This window comes from Aricia agestis, chromosome 19 (genome assembly GCF_905147365.1).
Source record: "Aricia agestis chromosome 19, ilAriAges1.1, whole genome shotgun sequence".
Taxonomy (NCBI): domain Eukaryota; kingdom Metazoa; phylum Arthropoda; class Insecta; order Lepidoptera; family Lycaenidae; genus Aricia; species Aricia agestis.
In genome coordinates, this window is record NC_056424.1 from 2,737,544 (window position 1) to 2,757,408 (window position 19,865).

At 40.5% G+C, this 19,865-nt stretch overlaps 1 protein-coding gene across 6 annotated transcripts in view; it reads left to right on the forward strand.

Annotated features, from left to right (window-relative positions):
- Positions 1 to 19,865, forward strand: part of LOC121736613 (SEC23-interacting protein) — a 72,821-nt gene that overhangs the window by 36,719 nt on the left and 16,237 nt on the right. For 4 of the 6 annotated variants that reach the window (XM_042127923.1, XM_042127926.1, XM_042127924.1 and 1 more), the window contains exons 2-3: positions 6,815 to 7,378; positions 14,172 to 19,666. The exons of 1 other annotated variant lie outside the window; for it this stretch is intronic. In XM_042127923.1, coding sequence (XP_041983857.1) covers positions 6,815 to 7,378; positions 14,172 to 19,666 — 6,059 coding nt within the window. The remainder of the gene's footprint in view (positions 1 to 6,814; positions 7,379 to 14,171; positions 19,667 to 19,865) is intronic. One more of the 6 variants, XM_042127925.1, reaches the window with a different exon arrangement.

Here is a 19,865-nt window from a genome sequence, read left to right on the forward strand (position 1 = left end):
CACGGACGCTCATATAACGTGGTATATAACGTGTTACTCAATAGTCGTGATTACCGCAGCAGGTGCGTGTGCACTTAACCCTGACTGACGAAGGCCAGGACCGCTTACTCTGGTTTTTTGCTCCACCTACGATCTAACGCTGAGTGGCTCCCATTTTTTATCCAAATAGCTTAAGCGGTTACGCCCACAGACAATACCTAACGCCGTACTGGAGCAAGTGTGGCTTTAATGTCTTTGGAACTCGGCGTGACTCATGTATCGCTTCATGCCGGGCGTCATCAGCGTTACCAGCTAGGCGAGACTACCTTTTTTTATGAAATAAGGGGATAAACGAGCAAACGGGTCACCTGATGGAAAGCAACTTCCGTCGCCCATGGACACTCGCAACATCAGGACAGCTGCAGGTGCGTTGCCTGCTTTTTAAGAGGGAATAGGGGAGGGTAGGGAATAGTGAAGGGTAGGGAAGGGAATAGGGTAGTGTATTGGTAAACTCACTCGGCGGAATACAGCGCAAGCGCTGTTTAACGCCGGTTTTCTGTGAGCCGGTGGTATTTCTCCGGTCGAGCCGGCCCATTCGTGCCGAAGCATGGCTCTTCCACGTATAACCTACCTACTTCATCTTTCTAACTTGAAACGGTAGAAAGCAGTAGAGCTAAAGAGATAAATATTTTAGATATTGTTAGAGTCGTACAGACATTTTTTTACTTATTATTATCAGAAAAGTTAACTACACTTTACTAACTACGACCTCTGTGGCTCAGTTGGTGGGCTGTTGGTAGCTCAAGCCGGGGGTTGCGGGTCCGAATCCCGCCGACGGAACAAAAAGTTTTCATAGTTCCTGGGTCATGGATGTGTATTAGATAAATATGTGTATCATATAACAAAATTTTAAATATAATTATGTACCTATAGCATAAAAGTATTAAATATATTTCCGTTTTTTGGTACCCGTAACACAAGTCCTTCAGGTACTTAGCACGGGGCCAGACTGACGTGGTGTGAAGCGTCCATAGATATTATTATTATTTTTATTACTTTACAGTAGAGTCCCCACTCTTACACCACCCTTGTCAGGTGTCGGTTGCATCACGTTGTCTTCCCATCTTCTGCCATTTGAGTCCAGTGTTGCAAAGCCGCTACTGATTTCACACCGGTTTTCTGAAAGGCAACTATATCGCACTTTTAATTTTCCTTTAACCTCAATGTTACATGTTTTGAACGATTAAGAGCGCGAGGTGAACGTGAGCCGTGGTCACGGGCGTCCACCTGCCAGCCATATTTAGATGTTTACGTTAAACTGCCTATCTGAATGAATTGGGCACAAGATGTGGTCCTATTTGGTATCGGTGTATGATGCCCATCTTTTTGCATCATCAAAGAGAAGATCAAGAATCCAACAAGAGATTACAATATGGTAGTGAAAAATAAGGGCTCATTTTTAGTGTGATAGAATTTAGATGTAGGATGAAGCGTCTTAATCATATTTTGGTGAAGCGGGTAGATCCACCATCGGTGTTGCCTGTTGGGGATCCAACTCTACATAAAAGGGAAAAAGCTAAGAAGATATTTAGTGATTAAACAATGTCAAACACATTCTTCTTGTTGCACGTAGCCAGTGGCCACCCCAAATGCCAGAAATATTGACCATAATATTAAGGCGGCCATGACACGGGGTACAGCTACAAATAAATAATTTATTGGGCGGTGCCGGTGGGGTCCGTTTTTGATGGCATTTTAATGTAATGGGAGTGATGAACAGTTAGCTGTTAGACCATCTGATACTGCGTCCACCTGGCTTGTCACACTTTTGACGGTGGGATTTGGACCAGCCCTAGTAGACAAGTGGCAAGCGATTATCGTAAACGCTAACAAAATGTATGCGATTTGACAGCTGAATGTAGCTTCGCTAGCGAAGACTAATGTCAAATCCTATACATTTTGTGGCGTTGGGCGCGTTTACGATAATCGCTTGCCGCTTGTCTAGGCCCTCAGGAGTTATGTTGGTTGGAAAAGGGGTTTCAACATAAACCTATAATGCTAGTATATATTAAGTCTATGGGTTTTAATGAGGATATGAAGCTTCCTTGTTAAAATTTTCTTCAACGTTCCTAATAAAAAGTCTACTGTATAATTTTGGCATTTAAGAATGATAAGAATTCGACGAAGAGATGTGAATTGCCTCATGAGTCATGGTTTGTGGTTTGGATTTGGGATTCATGCAAAAATAAAGGACTTAACTAGTATTTATTATTTTTTTGAGACTCCGTTGCGCCAAAATTCGTTTATCGCAGAGGGAACCGTTATTTTTCCGGGATAAAATGGAACCTATGTCCTTTGCCGGGACTCAAAGTATGTGCATACTGCATACCAATCAGTGATTTGGGCGTGAAGAGGTAATAGGCAGATAGACGGACGGATAGATAGACAGACATACATACTTACGCATTTATAAAATATTATAAATGCGTAAGTATGTCGTAGGATCGTCTTGATTCTTGATTCACATAATAGTAAGATGTAATAAGTATGGATATGGATAGAGTGCTTATCTATATATATATATATATATATATATATATATATGGATTTCCACTTGTGTTAGTAATGCTATAGCCTATAACTCGATGACGGCTGAATGAATTCTGCTAATTTTAGTCTTAAAATAATCCTTGAAGTCCAGGGAAGGTTTTAAAGTGACACGATGTTCACCGGGACAGCTAGTTACACACTAAAAATCTTCTTTGAATCTATCTCTATCTATTTTATAAAGCAATTCAAATTCAATGGAAACACGCTTTTTCCCACTCTTTCGAAGTAAAAAGCCTCAATCTGATCGAAATGTCAGGAGGACTCGCTTGCCCAATTGGATCGTGTATCGAAACGTGTTCTCGAAGGCTGCTGAACTCTGACAAAACGTTATCAATAAATCGGCTAAATTATTCACATTTCGCAAGCCGAGCCGAAAATACACCAGATGGTGAGGCTAAAGTCGCCCTTCGATATATGCCTCTTTTTAGGAAAAAAATACACTGTGTATTATTAATTAATAATATAAATCCTGCAACAGAGGCCACTAATCTGTAACCACAGTCACAAAGAAACGTTTCCAATCTATAAATAATAACGAAATCGCAAAAAACTATTACCCCTACCCTACCGACTTAAAATTTCGCAGATAGGCTACGTATAGGAACTGTACTACCAGTGTAGACTATAGAATATAGATATTAGATATTGCGAAACTCCACTCCTAGGGGTAAAACGAGAGTTGGTTAAATTATTCTTGTAGGAAATTACATTTCGTTGCTCATTTTCTTATTTCTCTGCAACTTTGGTCTAAAATTTCGGCAAGTGTATTTCAAAATTCGTGGAAATACCCATAAGGGTGTGAAACTAGGTGCCTATATCAGGCGTGATTCAATGTTTGACATAAGTAACGCGGACGCCTCGCTATCAGAACTTCGCTATCGCTGTGGTGTCATACAGGGCGCAGTGTGTGCTCCACACCTATTGTGGTGGTATTTGGTTTCACCCATACTTAAATATAGGTCATCATTATCACTCAGGTGTATATAGTCTTAACTAATGTTTCGAAATAGTGTTTAAATCACTTCTTTGAATTTCTCTCACTTTTTTAACATAGCCAGAATTATTATGTCTATACAAATAATTATAAACAGGAATAATTTCAATAGTATAGTCCGTGCAATCCACGAAGACTCGCCCCACCAATTTTTGGGTGAGCGTCTTGCCCTTTGACCGTGACGCTTTTTCTTAATTGCTGTATTTATATTATTGTAGTGTGCGCGTGCACTCATAGGTAATTAGTGTGTACCGATAACACTCAAACATGGGTGAAAGCTTGCACACATATACTATAAACGATTAGGAGGAATAGTGGGGACTATTGCACGCACTATAATTGGCCGATTTTAATGAAATTTGTCATTGACATAAAGTAGTCCACGGGGGAAGATCTGAATACGTTTATCGCTGGAAAATGTACGATTCACGCGGGATTCTGTAACTATTTATACGCTACTGGGTCTGCATTCATTCATGACTCTAAGAGTCTAGTATATATTATTATACCTCCTCTGTTTCGATTTATTTTCATCTCAACGTTAACAATGCTCTGCCTGAAAGTTAAATTCCATTGAATTTAATAATCATTTAACTTTGAATTTAGAATCAGGCAAAGCCATCTCTTTTGCTATTGAGACGTGCTAATTTTTATATGGTGGAGGAGGATGCCTTTATGTCGGCTATAGATATTATATTTTTATCATACTATTTTAATGCCAATTAAATGTATTGCACTTAAATGTCTACTGTCTAGTTAAAAAAATATTACCAGAAGCGCTAAAGTATATTATTATGTCACAACTCTTAAGTAAAACTCAAAGGTGACTGACTGATTGACATACGGCCGTTCCCAATATTTGATCTATCTCTAGTTTTGCCCTACTAGAGATAGGAATAGCTCACATTAGACATAAATTTATGTCAATTGTGAGCTATTCCTATCTCTAGTAGGGCAAAACCAGAGATAGATCAAATATTGGGAACGGCCGTTAGTGATCTATCAACGCACAGCCCAAACCACTGGACGGATCGGACTGAAATTTGGCATGCATGTAGATGTTATGACGTAGGCATCCGCTAAGAAAGGATTTTGATAAATTCCAACCTCAAGGGGTTCAAATAGGAGATGAAATTTTGTATATAATAATACTTCTTAACGCGAGCGAAGCCGCGGGCAAAAGCTCGTCTAAAATAAAAACAAAAATATCTTCATATCTTTATTAAGCACACATTAGAGACAAACGCAGCCAAACACTTTTAGACGTGGGAGAGCCATGCTTCGGCAAGAATGGGCCGGCTCGACCGGATAAATACCACGTTCTCACAGAAAACCGGCGTGAAACAGCGCTTGCGCTGTGTTTCGCCGAGCGAGTGGGTTTACCGGAGGCCCAATCCCCTAACCCCTACCCTATTCCCTTCCCTATCCTCAACTATTCCCTTCCCTTCCCTACCCTCCCGTATTACCCTATTCCCCTTAAAAGGCCGGCAACGCACTTGCAGCTCTACTGATGCTGCGAGTGTCCATGGGCGACGGAAGTTGCTTTCCATCAGGTGACCCGTTTGCTCGTTTGCCCCCTTATTTCATAAAAAAAAAAACTTATCTATTTAGTGACTCGTGTCTTGTCTAATGAACCTTACACCATACTCGAATGCGCCTAATTTTCGTATGTTACATTTTGTTTGCGTATCTGTCGGTCAGCTCTATCTGTACAGTTAACAAAGGTTTTCCGCGTGACGCAACGAAGGTTCGGATTGGCGCTTTGTTTGAATATGCATTTGCAGTACAGTCAACACTAAACCGGTTGGCCAAATTAGGCCTTACTATCAGAGAAATAAGGGTCATGTAAGGTTAACTATAGGTTTCCACAACTGCACTTAATTATGTACGCAACGCATCTTAATGTTACATACCCGATGATGCCATGCAACATGACGTTTAGTTAATTTATAGTTAACTAACCTGAGAATAATTAATAGGCTAGGTTTCTGAATTACATTATTATGGCTATTCATTACTAACTTAAATGGCATCATGATGCATGTACTATCAGCGAAGTTGATTCCTAAGCAGATGGCGAACCTAAGTAATAACCCATCCGACCGATCACAGCTAACATAGAATTGTCATAAGCTGACCAAATGACGTAGGTCCGTCAACTGCCTAAGAATCAATTTCCTCGACGGTACATCTTAAGTTCTGGAAATAATTCGAATTCTGGAATATAGTTTTTGAGGTGCCTTATTTCCATGTTGATTGATGATGAACCAATACAGGCAGTATCAAACCCGTAGAGAACACATAATCGTCGAATTTTGCCTATGATCGGTGTCGATTGTGAATGCTTTTGCTTTGAAATCATAGTGACAATATCAGTTTTTAGGGTTCCGTACCCAAAGGGTAAAAACGGGACCCTATTACTGAGACTTCGATGTCTGTCCGTCTGTCCGTCTGTCTCCAGGCTGTAACTCAAGAACCGCTATAACTAGAGTTCTGAAATTGTGTATATCTGTTGCCGCTATAACAACAAATACTAAAAACAAAATAAAATTAATATTTAAGGGGGGCTTCCATACAATAAACGTGTTTTTTTTGTCTTTCTTTACTCTATATTAATAACGGCAACAGGTAGGTACTTGATTTTTTCTCAAAGTCCTTAATTATATGTGCGTTTTTATATTTTATAATTATATTAAAATAATATAATTATAAAATTTATACGTGGGAGAGCCATGCTTCGGCACGAATGGGCCGGCTCGACCGGAGAAATACCACGTTCTCACAGAAAACCGGCGTGAAACAGCGCTTGCGCTGTGTTTCGCTGAGTGAGTGAGTTTACCGGAGGCCCAATTCCCTTTCCTATCCTCCCCTATTCCTTTCCCTTCCCATCCCTACCCTCCCCTATTACCCTATTCCCTCTTAAAAGGCCGGCAACGCACCTGCAGCTCTTCTGATGCTGCGAGTGTCCATGGGCGACGGAAGTTGCTTTCCATAAGGTGACCCGTTTGCTCAATTGCCCCCTTCTTTCATAAAAAAAAATAAGGGTGCTCTTTTACAAACAATTTTTGGCCTAATTTTGCTCTATAATGGTACGGAACCCTTCGTGCGCGAGTCCGATTCGCACTTGGCCGATTATTCATATTGACCTAATATTCAGAGAGGCCTTTAAAGTGAATCAGTATAATAACGATTTCCCAACTCGAATTAATGTTTGGTTTTGTATTGTTACAGATAAACAAACAGCGGAGCAAACATGCACCCTGGGGGACGCCAACAGAAATTTCCAGGGCGGTGATGTCCATTTCAACGCAGCCTTATCGAACCTAACTCTAGATGACGGTGCGAATAATAACCAGTTTCCAAATGCAAACGCAACAAAGTCGAAGAAAGACGATTTTGACGTGAACGAATACTTCGCTAGGCTCCAAGGTACGAGGTATGTGAGCGCACCGATAAACACGACTCAAACGCTGCCGGAGACGCTCCCTGAAGAGAGTTTGGAGGAGATAAACCTAAACGAAGAGAAACAAACAGACGATGCGCATAGTCTCACGTCAGATATCGCGCAGAACTTCTCCCAACTACCCACAGTTCTGCCGCAGGTCGCGAGCGTCGTGTTCAGCTCGTTTTCTAATATGTTGAACCTGAAAAGCAGAGAACAGACGCCCGATGAGTATAATGTGAGAGAAGTTGCGAAGCCAGAGATGGTACAACCAAAACCGGAGATGTTTGCGCCCCCACCGGTAGAAGTAAAGGAGGTGGCACCACCGCCGTTGAAGGAACCGCCTGCTACAGGTAAGATTATTGTTTCTATTTGCTGCAGGATAGTGTAAGGCAGTATAGGATTTCTTCCTACGTGCCCATAATGGACAAAAATGAGCGATAACGAACACGTACGGCATATCAATCATGTTCGTCCATCAGGATCTAACGTGAAGAGAGACCTTCTTAGTCTGTAAAATGACAAGTCATAATATACGAATACGAAGGACCACTTGTGTAGAATGTGGTAACAATTTTGAACCAGGGTTGACTTAGGGAATCTTTTTTTTTTGGAGATTTCAAGAAATTTGTCGCTAAACGCTTTTCTTATTCCTGACGGTTCGTAATCATGATTCAACAAATAATGTTCTGAGTACTATAAAGATTTTCTGTGAATGAAATAATAATTAGGATCTCATGTCAAATACACATTTAAAACCTTAGTTTTGATTACACGTTTCTGGAGATTACATTAGAATTCCTAAATTATATTGTATTACATCGCGTGAGGTCCATATAATGAGCCTGAGGTCACAAAAACTTAGAAGCATTGACCCCTAAGGTGCTACTCGAAGCTGGTTTGCGGACTTTTTGTCGCAAATTTTAATGGCACGATGATACCTGTGACTCATACTTTCTAAACAGAGTTGCATTCGGTTATCCCAAGCATGTTTTGAAGGAGATTTATAAGTGGGAGAGCCATGCTTCGGCACGAATGGGCCGGCTCGACCGGAGAAATACCACGTTCTCACAGAATACCGGCGTGAAACAGCGCTTGCGCTGTGTTTCGCCGAGTGAGTGAGTTTACCGGAGGCCCAATCCCCTACCCTATTCCCTTCCCTACCCTCCCCTCCCCTATTACCCTATTCCCTCTTAAAAAGCCGGCAACGCACTTGCAGCTCTTCTGATGCTGCGAGTGTCCATGGGCGACGGAAGTTGCTTTCCATCAGGTGACCCGTTTGCTCGTTTGACCCCTTCTTTCATTAAAAAAAAATTTAAGATTCCCTGAAAACATTTTACAGTTTTGTACGATTGTACCGCACAGTTACGGTGCGTCGATGCAACGACGTCGTGCTGGCGACACTACAACGTTTCACATTTTTTGGTACACATTGATGCGTTGTATTGTTGCATCTCTTGGAGCCACAGGCCACTCCGAGCGTTGCTTCGTCGGAATCGAATAACCAATAGCTTTGTCCACGCTGTGCCTTTTCCTGTTCGTCAAAGGCATGCGTTATAGCGCAGTCAACAGCGAACGTGAAATATGCTGCGACGCATGCCCTCTGACCGTATCCAAAACTTCGAAAATGACAATATTGGCGTATTCAATTATTGAATGCGCCAATATGAAAGTTGATGACGAAAATTGAAGATGAAAGTGCACAGTGCGGACATAGCTAAATAGCTGCGATGCGGCAATGCACGTCAACACAAGACAACGACAACACATTGCGGTGTCTTCTTCCATCTTGTATCATATCTTCATCTGATATCCGTTCTTTAATCAAGAGTCAAGACACTACGACGGATTATGAAAAGCAATAATTTGGAGTCCGTTCGTGTGTCGCTACTACTAAGCCGTTGCGGCGACGTACGGCGTACCGCAGTCCGCAAGTCGCAACTGACTAATGAGGTTGTGGCCTCGCCCTTATCAGCTACTGCACAGTCAATACAGGAAGAATATTCTGATTTGCATTCGTCCTTAGCCCTTGACAGTCATTAAATCTTACCTAGGCTCTTAAGTATAGCGTTTTCCGCGGAAATATATATCTTGCGTTCGAAGGCTTTATAAGGATGACTCATTGGCTATAGATCGTTTCGATACGTATACGATCGTTTTCTAAACAGCAAATTATGTTACATACTAGATCATATCAGTTGCAGTACCTTAAACCTACAGTTTTAATCTAAATTAAAGTTATCTTCTACAAGGCCAGGACACATGTACATATAGGTAGTAGGTGCTATACTATTTAATTATTTATTATATTTATTATTTAATTTAATAATATTACAAAGCTGAAAAGTTTGTTTGCTTGAACGCGCTAATCTCAGGAAACCTTTTAAGCTGGTTTCTTAACTTCTTTTTGTGTGTACATAAATTGTAAAATAAAATAAAAAACTACTAGTCCGATTTGAAAAATTCTTCCAGTGTTAGATAGCCCACTTATCGAGGAAGGCTATAGGCTATTTATTGTCACTCAAATACCTATAGGAGCGAAAAAATAGACGAAAATGTGGGAAAAACCGGGAAAATTATTTGAAAGTGCTTATCTCACGAACTACCATGAAAGAATTTTTATTTGGCACAGATGTAGAGTAGACCACGTGAAGGGACATAGGCTATTTTTTGTAGGTAAGTGTACGGTTTCCGTAAAATCCTTCATTTACACGGGCGAAGCCGCGCGAGACATCTAGTACATAGTACATACATATAGACTATAGAGACTACCAAAATCATTACTAATATTATATTATTTTTGGTTTCGCCGCAGTCGGAAAAAAAACTATGGTCGCCCTAAAACCTCATCAGATGTTTATTACTTTGAACCCGGATTCGTTTACGAGAAAAGCTTCTAGTTTTACCCGGGGTGCCTCGAGAATAATGATTAGCCGCCATTAAAGATTCCGGTAAAACGTGGGAAAAGAGGCTTTTCTGCCGATTAAGTATTTGGTACCGTGAATATTTTACCAAGTGTGATGTTGTATTTCTGCCATATATGGAAGACTCGTAGTAAGAAGCGCGCAACCTCGTTCGCGCGGAAATTCATAATATGTTCATGGGAACTCTACATTTTCCAACGGTAAAAATTTTAAAAGCACTAGATGTACCGGTAAACTTCGTATCACTTGCCTTCTAATACAAACCTTCCCTGGATTTCCAGGTATATTTAAAATTAATTAATCGGCCAAGTGCGAGTCGGACTCTCGCACGAAGGGTTCCGTACCAGTATAGAGCGAAAGCAGACAAAAAAATGTGTTTTTTGTTTTAATTTTATTATTAATTACTAAAATACAAATATAACTAAGGATTTTGTGAAAATTTCAAGTGCCCTAGCTATTACCATTATTGATTACGAGCAAAAAAGGCCAAAAAATCACGTTTCTTGTATGGGAGCTCCGCTTAAATATTAACTTTATTTTATTTTCAGTATTTGTTGATATAGCGGCAACAGATGTACACAATCTCTGAAAATTCCAGAAGTCTAGGCTCTAGCTATAGCGGTTCTTGAGTTACAGTCTGGAGACAGACAGACAGGCGGACGGACGGACAGACAACGAAGTCTTAGTAATAGGGTCCCGTTTTTACCCTTTGGCAGGCGCGGTCCGAAGGGGGGGGTCACGGGGGACATGACCCCCCCCAAAATCTGGGACAAATGGATAAATCTCAAAATCTTGCCAAATAATAAAAGGAAATTTCTAGCTACCCCATCAGCGACAAATATGCTGTTTCTATAGAAAATGGCAAGTTTTTTGACTGGGAGACAATGACCGCTACTGTCCCCCCCCCCCCGCTACTGTCTGACCCCCTCCAAAATATTAGGCTGCGACCGCGCCTGCCTTTTGGGTACAGAACCCTAAAAATTTGCTGAATCGGTTCAGTCGTTTCCGAGTTTTCGAGAGGCTAACATTTAACAAATTATCTCCATACCAAATTCGATCAAAATCGGTTTCGTTGTTTATGTTGTTATGTGTGAAGAGGTAGCAGACAAACAATGTCTAGTTTATTTAGTACAGTTGGATGCCTCGACCCCTAATACTAGAATAAGTAGGTACCTATAATGATGAAATAAATTATATTCGCATTTAAAAATTAAATGGATACTGAAATGTCATATGTATAATGTAACCAGTTACCAGGCTGATTTAGAATTAATACCTTAACAGGATACTTAGACATGTCGTCTTCGATTATTTCGACAGAAGTTATAAATCTAAAATTTATAGGATTTTACGCGTCGTTTAGTGACATGGCGGCTTGTTGCGACTTTTGATCTGCATAAGACCGCGAGACGCGACCAACAAAAATTCAAAAATATTTTTTTTATTTTTTATTTTTTATTTTTGTCGGTCGGGGTCGGTCGCGGTCGCTTGCCGCAACCATCGGAAAGCCACCGATAGCTTATGTCAAATTCTATTCGTTGTCGATTTTTAACTGACTTCCAAAAAGGAGGAGGTTAGTAGCTTTGCTGACGAGACTAATTTGACTAATAAGCTAGTTGCGACATTTACAAGTTAATTTAGAATAGTACCTTAAAGGTTGGAGGTATGTTTGCTGCTTGAGTCTAGACTCTCATTACTTTTAAGGTTTTTGCGTCCGGTGTGGATGCCTTAACTATTAGCTGTTGGCCTGTTGCTCGTGACAAGGCCGCCTTGTTAATGCGGTATCCCATGGAAACGCAAAATTTTTTCGGGCTACAAAGCTATAAATTATCCTAAACTATTATAATGCCAAACATCAAAATCTGTTCAGTAGTTTTTTTCGTGAAGCTGTAACAAACTTGAGTCACAGATAAGTCTTTTTAGTTTTTAGTAATAATGTGATTCTTCAATTGAAATTACTGCTTTTCATTAAGGGCTTAGCGAAAAAAGAAAGGCTTAGCAGGTTTAGCATAGGCATCATAGAAAGGTTTATTCTTACCGTAAAGTAGACAAAGTGATTGATTAACAAAGTCAGTTTGTCCTTAAAAACTGTCAGCGTTCCTATTCTTTCGGATTTCTACTGTAGCCGTGCTAAGCCCACTGGTTTGTGTTTAGTCCCTGTTCGCGCCAAACTTTAGCGCGACGAATGTGGCAGTTGGCAACACTGCGCATGAGTCTGCGCTGTCAGCTGTCATACGTTTGACATACAGTACGACACAGTCCATTACCGGCGCGCGATCGTTACATACGAAAAATATCGGCTAGCCGTTCCCGTGAATCGCGATCTCAGCTCAGTGAAATAGAAGGTGACAGTGTCGTGTGACCACAAGTACACAAGAGCACTCTCTATCTTTTACTCTCATAAGCCAGTGGGACGGACACGACTGGCGAGAGATCTGGCGCAGGATCGACTTTTTTACATGCCGATCCGACGCATGGATCATCTTACTTGTCAGACAATCAGGTGATCAGCCAGTATTGTCCTAATCAAACTTGGAAATAACATGTTTCCAACGCGGGAATCGTACCCACGATCTCCGAGTCAAGAGCCGCGCTCTAGACCACTGGACCACGGAACACAAGCCTATATAATGCAATAGGATAAAAAAAAAGTCTATACGCAGCCACTTGGCATCGAACCGGAACTCTCGTTTTGATGCCATCAAAGGTAATCACTAGGCCACGAGCGTTCTGGCTCTCATTAAGGATTCCGGTAATGATATGACCCCACACGTCAGGGGTCAATCACAATCCACTGGCGCAGCCGTGGGAAGAACTGTAGCCTTCAACTGTGAAGGAACATACACTCAGATATCTTATTATTCAGTATTGTTGGGCTTTAAAGACTCGGCCTAACTGGTAACATCTCGGAAGCCAGATCAGAAATACATTCTCTTAGGGCCTGTTTCACCACTTTCTGATAAAGTGCCAAATAGGCTATTTACAACTTTTTTGACAGATTCTCCATACTTCATCTGTCAAGTTAAGTGGTGGATAGCCTTATCAGGAAGTGGTGAAACAGGAGGAATGGGCGTAGCGAGGTACGGATCCCAGTTCGCTCGCTTTTTTTGTTACCTCACCTTCAATACTATTGTTAGATACTCTTATGTTAAAAGTCACGAATTCGGAGTCAAGGATTTTCGTAATCTGCCCCCCGCCCCCCTAGAGACCTATGCCCCCCCTATATAGAATCCTGGCTACGCCCATGCTGAGAGGAATGGTCCTCAATTGTTGGACATCAAAGACTCGACTAAAAACTAACCTTACTGGTAACATTTCTAGGAACAAGCTTTAGAAAATGTACACGCACTGCTGCGGCATTTTCGCATAAGATAGGCAGAGAATTCTAACCAGCGTCTGAGAAACGGCATCCAGGAAGCGGGATGAAGTCGGGTGAAAGTGAGCCCTCGGGTGTTCGCTGATTGTGCCGTAATTTATAATGCGTTAGATAAAAGTACAAGTTGTCATGTCCGCGTGCGACAGGTGGCCGGCAGCGGCAGGACGCAATTAGTGCAGAACCAGTCGCCATTACGGATAAGGGTACGCGCTCGGATCAGCGGATTTTGTACGGTGTTGCTCAGAATATCGCTGCCCTGGAATTTGTTTATCGCTCGAGAAACGTACGTTTTTCGGGATAAAAAAAGGCTAGCCCAGCTACTCAAATTATTATCTTCGTACCAAATTTTACCAAAATAGGTTCACTAGTTTAAGCGTAAAGAGATTTCTTGTAAACTTTCTTCGAAATAATTAAAAATACCCGCGTTTTGAGTTTATTAAACTGATGAGCTGACGAGTTTATTTTATATCTCAATATGTTTGTAAAATTAAAATATTTCATTTTGTTTTATGGATAACTCGTTTCGTATTGAAATAATAGTTATTGACTGAATATTACAAAACGCTCCTCCAGTTTGTGGCATAGCGCTGTTTCTCACTTTCGAACTAATTTTAATAATTTAAGGTACCGATCCCAAATAGGAAATTCATTATGGCTCCAACTCCACGTATGAATGTTATTTTATCCAATTAAATACTTGGCGTAATGTCGAAACGATATTTACACTAGTACTTTCGTTTTCTCCTTAAAATACTACTTCTAATTAAGTAAAACTCTTATTTTTGCTTCTAACTAATAATGATTAACTATTTCTTAAATTTTAATCCAATTTTTCTTTATTTTCAGGTTTACCAAATTATCGCATCACAACGAAGAAGAAAGTGTATGCGCAAATCCCTGGTTTGAGCCATGAAGCTCAGGGTTCTCACACATTCCCAATGGCGTCTCAAGCGCCGCCAACCTATTTTCTACCAGATGGTGGTCATCAAGTATTATACCAACCAGCCAATGCAACTGCGCCTGTAGCGAGCGAAGACAATAGTCAAGACAGACATACAAACACAGGAATGTTGGGCCATGATATCTCAATTAAGCCTACAGAAATACCAAGCGTTATAGACTTTAGCAACCCTCATGTTGAGGATAAAAGAGAATATGAACAACAAGCAAATGCGATAAAAATGCCGCCTTTCAGTTTACCGCCGCAACAAACGAATTACAATCCGACAACTCAGCAAACGTCCACTAGCTCACCGCCACAGCAAACGCCTTTTAGTTCACCACCACAGCAAACATCATTCAGCCTACAAACTCAGGAACCTACTATCAATCCTGCACTTAAGCAAACAGCACTACAGCAAATGACAGCCAATACATCACCACAGACAACGCTCTTTACTTCACCACCACAGCAAACGGCTTTCAGTTCACCACCTCAGCAAACGCCTTTCAGTTCACTGCCACAGCAAACGCCGTTTAGTTCACCACCACAGCAAACGCCATTCAGTTCAGCGACACAGCATATTGCTGTCAGTTCACTACCTCAGCAAACGCCGTTCAGTTCACCACCACAGCAAACGCCCTTTAGTTCACCACCGCAGCAAACGCCATTCAGTTCACCACCACAGCAAACGTCCTTTAGTTCACCACCGCAGCAAACGCCACTCAGTTCACCACCGCAGCAAACGCCATTCAGTTCACCACCGCAGCAAACGCCATTCAGTTCCCAACCGCAGCAAACGCCATTCAGTACAAAGACGCAGCCAATGCCTTTTAGTTTCCCACCACAACAACCGCCTTTTAATCCGCCACCTCAATCCACCAATTTACAATCGCAGCAAACACCCTACAATTTACCATCGCAGCAAACGCCAGTGATACCTCCACCGCCGATGTTTTCTAACCAACAACGGAGGGACAGCCAAACGTCTGTAGAAAAAACTATTCTTCCTCCATCAGTTGCTAGGCGTATTGCTGGAAGTCAACCAGTTATGAAACAAAGTACTCCATCGAATATAGATATGCAAAATATATTTGTACCAAATATGGATGTCAGTTCATCAGACAACGTGGCTTTAAATCAACACAAACAACCTCAACCGGCACAAATGGAATTAACTCAAAATGAAGGACAAAATGCTAGTGTCCCAGCATTTTTCCAACCACATCAACCTGGTATAAAGAGTGCGAGTGGTTCGGAAATTAATACAAATAACCCACAACCCAATGCGATGGATAAATTTGGATGTGCAGAATTAAAATTATCTCAAGATGTTCAAAGCCAACCTAGCTCAGAAATTTCGAAACCAGATACTGCATTGTTTTATAATCCCAATAGTACTCCAGCGGGGACTGATTCAAAACCATATAATGCCGCACCAGACAATTCATTAGGTCAATATTTATCTCAGAATACTGCTCTCCCACCAAATGATCCGCCTAAACAAGTTGCAGAGCCTCCTAAAATGACTAGCTCCATAAACTTTAGATTAAATAAGAAAAGACCTCAGTACTATGCGGGCCCGATAGAAGGTGTTGGAAGTATAAGTAATAACGTTAAACCAATAATAAATCCAGTGCAACCCTCGACATTCCAAGGATCACTGTTCACTCCCAATGTGGAAGAACCAGTCGTGAACCCCGCGAGCAATTACCCCGTAGCAGACCAATCAAGCACTCCCTTTGATATAAGTCAAACGCCTGACACATTTACGTCGTATGATTATAACAATCAGCAAGATCAAACCCCAGTTTACAATACACCGTTTGATATGAGCAGACCGACAACGGAAAGTGTAGAACAGAGTACGGAATCAAAAGGATTTGGAATAATTGGCTCTTTGAAATCTAAACTTAGTTCTATAGATATCAACAAATTACAAAATACGGTCACAACATTTTTTGATCCAGCATATAATACGAAAGTGGAACAGAAAACCGGCTCAGATAATTTTGGCCAATACCAAAGTGTTCCACAATATTCAGAGAATGATAGAAGTATTGAAATGTTTGTACCAACTGTTGATCAAACACAAGGTTATTATCAAAACTACCAGGCTCCTGGTACAGATTATTACCATCAGAACCAAAGATATCCCAATGACCCAAACGTTCAATATCACAATCAAGGTAATTCAATGACCAGTAACTATTATAACTGGTACGGTAACCAACCACAAGACAATCTTGACAGTATGTATGGGAGTAATGTGAACCAAAATCAACATTTGATTTACCAAGAAAATATACAACATACTGTCCCTACTCAGACAGGAGCCACTACTATTCCAAGTGCCCCAATTTTGGAAAGCAATCCTGATTCTAGTCACATTAATCAAGATGGCTCTGGAACATCCAATTTTTTCAAGTCAAGCCCACAACAACAAATTTTTGAAAATATTTCTTCGCCGCCGGCAAATAAAATCGATCTCGGATTTGAACCACTTGCAAAAACTTTGAACTCAAGTATATCGGAACAAGATGTGGTCGGTAGAGTCACAGAAATATCAGAAAATAAATTTGATTCACGTCAAAATCAACCTAATCAAGAAGCTGTAACATTTTACAACTTTGGACAAGAAAACAAGGCAACTGCTGCAAATTCAGAAAACAATTTACAATCAACTTTTACAAGTCAATATCAACAATCTGGGACAGTCGGCCTATTTAATACTCCAATAACACAATCCCAATTATTTGCTGATGCTCCACTAATGCAAAATATTGATAAAGAACCTCCATCTACAGATACACAGCTCTATTCATTAATGAGTGCAAATAAGTCTGATAATATGATTTCTAGCTCTGAATGTTTTGACAAAGAAGATCAATTAAATATTAACAGCAATGCGCAAAGTAAGGAGCAAGACATACATAATGAGAGTATAAAATCCCAAGATAATTATTTTACTGATAATAGCTTACATAAATTTAGTGACTTCTCAGAATCAAGTGACAAAGACGAGGAGTTTTGTCAGTCTAAATACGATCAAGATTTCTACCAACCGAAATATGAAGGAGCACCGTTAAGCTTTGTTGGCTGTGAAAAGAAAGAAGCCAAAGCTGAACAAAAATCTCTGATCGCAGAGCATCAAGTTAAACCAACTGACATTTTTCAGTCAATGCCAAGTTTGGGCATTAATGATTTTAAAGATTTGTGTATTCCTTTTAGTATTGAACAGAGTTTTAATTCAGGCGATTCAAACACGAAATCGGGAACTGAAAAAATCGATGATAAATCAAAGGACACGAATGTTTCAACACAACCGCTTCTATCATACTTTCAACAGACTTCAAATGAAATTTCTGCGTCATTATTTTCTCAAGCAACAAGCTCTTCCGTGCCGGTCACTAATATTGATGTATTACATTCAAAGAAAGATAGTGCAGTCGAAGGTATAGAAAATCAAGTTTCGGAATTAAATATTTGCGAAACATGTCGGGAAGTAAATAAACCGGAAGTGGAAGAGAAGGAAGTTGAAGATTTAACTACGCAATTAATTGAAAATATAACTGCTCCCATACAGTTGCTGAATCCAGTTGGTGGGCTCACTGACTCAACATTTTCAGAGACTCCAGTCCCTGAAAATATCATTGAAAATATTAAACCTGTTATCGAGTTACTAGAAGATGACAGTCCGGCGCCCGCGTACGGTTGGTCAGTTGAAGATAGTTACGAGCCTAATGCTACGGCTGATCACACATATAGCCAAACGCACACAGAATCAAATATATCAAGCTTCTTTCAAAATAAATCTCTTTCGTATGAAAATATCCCAAAAAATGCTAGCGATGAGATTAAAGCTGAGTATCAAAGCTCTCAAGATGATTATTCTAATCTTCTCCGCCAGCTCGGCTTACCGAACGCACCTGCCGATGATGAGACAAAATCCGATGAAGGCTGCATTGACGTTCACTCTATAGAACAAGATGCTAAAAACGATTTTCCTATTTACGACGAATTCACAATCGAACCGTCTGAAACCGATGACGATAAAATTGAGACAATGGAACGTACCAGAAGCTTTGAAGAGCCAAGCGAGGAGCCTCCTGTAGAACCTGAATCTTTTACACATAGAGTTGAAAGATACAAGCGTTTGGAGACAGCGGTTGATGCGACTGAAAATGTATTCGATATACACAAAGACACGAAGCCGCTAAATGTTCCGACATCGATAAGTCCAGCAATAACTATCGCATCATATTTCGATACCGGAAACTATGCCGTAGAGACACACTATAAAAACTCATTAACCTCACCGACAGACATAAATACATATAATTTTGATTCACAACCGTCCATGTCCATTCCCCCTGGGTTTGAAGAAGAATATAAAAGAAGAATGAGCGGCACGGGTCGCACGCTCTATTCGGGATCAAATATTATACAATCTTCGAACATTATATCAGATAACAGGACGCAGACTTCGGTTTCAACGCTATCCGAATACACCGAAAGTCCAAAAACGTGTGATAACCAGACGGAAGAAATTGAAGAGTTGAAAAATGAACCTGTCGAGTCTGAAAGACTTCCGGCTTTCGCCAACATAGTTAAATCGCAGCCGGAACCATCAGAGTCTATATCACAAGCTGTAAAAGACGTTAATAAAAGTCAATTAAATGTTCAAGAGGAAAAGAAGCCTCTGGAAGATCCGATTAGCTTCTTTTCCGCTCCAGAACCAACCGAGCAGCCCGATGCCTACAGCAACTTCAGTAGACTATCCAGTTACTTTGCCACGCCGAGTAAACCTGATCATTCGAAGTCTTTTTTTGAGTTGAGCGAATCACAAAACCATTATAGGCATAACCAAACGGCGAACAAATCTGAAGCTATAGAGAGTAGTGTAAAAACGTTTTTTAAAAATAAAATACCAGCAGCGAACATTCCAAGTAGCTTAGCACAAACAGATCTAGTTAACGACCTGACTTCAACAGCGTTTTTTAGCCCTAAAGATGTATTTACGACTGTAGGTTATTGTACAGTGGAATATGATGCCTGTTCTCCTGATAATGTGGGGAAACCAGAAATTCCTTTGAAACGAGACATAGGCGATGAGATAGAAATCAAAAACGGTGTAGGTGATACAGATATGGTAGGTAACATAGAAAGTATTATTAAGAGATGTAAAATTTGCTGTGATATTACCGCCGGAGTTAGAAAAATAGACGTGAACACGAAATATATTAAATTCAGAAAGTGTATGGACGAAACGTTAAATAAATCTGACCAAAGTGGCGACGAAAAAATGGCAACTAAAGAAGAAAATAAATCGGTTACTGTCAATTTTCTAGACCACGCCTTGCACGAGGAACACAACGATGAAGTGTCTTTGATGGCAAAGGTAGACATTGTACCATCGAAGAAATTGATACATAGGCAGATGACGGACCTACGTCATTTGGATGGATTATCTCAATTGAACGTTAGTCGTGATCTGTCGGCTCGGTTTGAAATAACGCGACAAAATTACATAGGTCCACCATCTGCCTATGAGTCAACTTCTCTGATAGTACTATTATAATATTATGCAATTTATTACA